At 50.5% G+C, this 461-nt stretch overlaps 1 protein-coding gene across 1 annotated transcript in view; it reads right to left on the reverse strand.

Annotated features, from left to right (window-relative positions):
- Window positions 1-108: 108 nt before the first annotated feature.
- Window positions 109-461, reverse strand: part of LOC108804035 (phosphatidylinositide phosphatase SAC2-like) — a gene marked incomplete at both ends in the record, with an annotated part of 8,875 nt that continues 8,522 nt past the window's right edge. Inside the window, one exon of the mRNA XM_018575802.1 lies at window positions 109-237. Coding sequence (XP_018431304.1) covers window positions 109-237 — 129 coding nt within the window. The remainder of the gene's footprint in view (window positions 238-461) is intronic.

Raw genomic sequence — 461 nt, forward strand, 5'->3', positions numbered from 1 at the left:
TGTCACTCCTGTATCATATATCTGGAGGGCGGTGATGTCACACGGTGACACGGTACACACAAACTGGTTGGAGTAATTATATATATATATAGGGAAAAGGTGACCGACCTTTAGAGCGGCGGTGCCTGCGTACTGCTTGCTGATGGAGTCCCCGTTGTTTGCCCACATAATCTGGTAGAGCCGATAGCATTTCATGGGCAGCGGCTGCTCTGGGGGCATCACGCCGAGCTTCTTCAGCTGGGAGGAGAGACGGGGAAACTCTTATAACACGCGCTCATCCTATTCTTGGAGTGCATTGTGGGACACAGGAATTCAGCAACAGTCGGGTTATACAGCCGCCCACAGGAAGATTAGACTCTGGCAGACAGATGAATCATAAGCCGGCCCCCATTATAACCCCTCCTCTACCCAGCATGCCTCAGCTTTGTAGTAAAGCAGTACTAAGGGAATGATCAGACAAA

This window comes from Nanorana parkeri, unplaced genomic scaffold (assembly GCF_000935625.1).
Source record: "Nanorana parkeri isolate BGI_ZX_2015 unplaced genomic scaffold, ASM93562v1 scaffold4851, whole genome shotgun sequence".
In the NCBI taxonomy this organism is placed as follows: Eukaryota; Metazoa; Chordata; class Amphibia; order Anura; family Dicroglossidae; genus Nanorana; species Nanorana parkeri.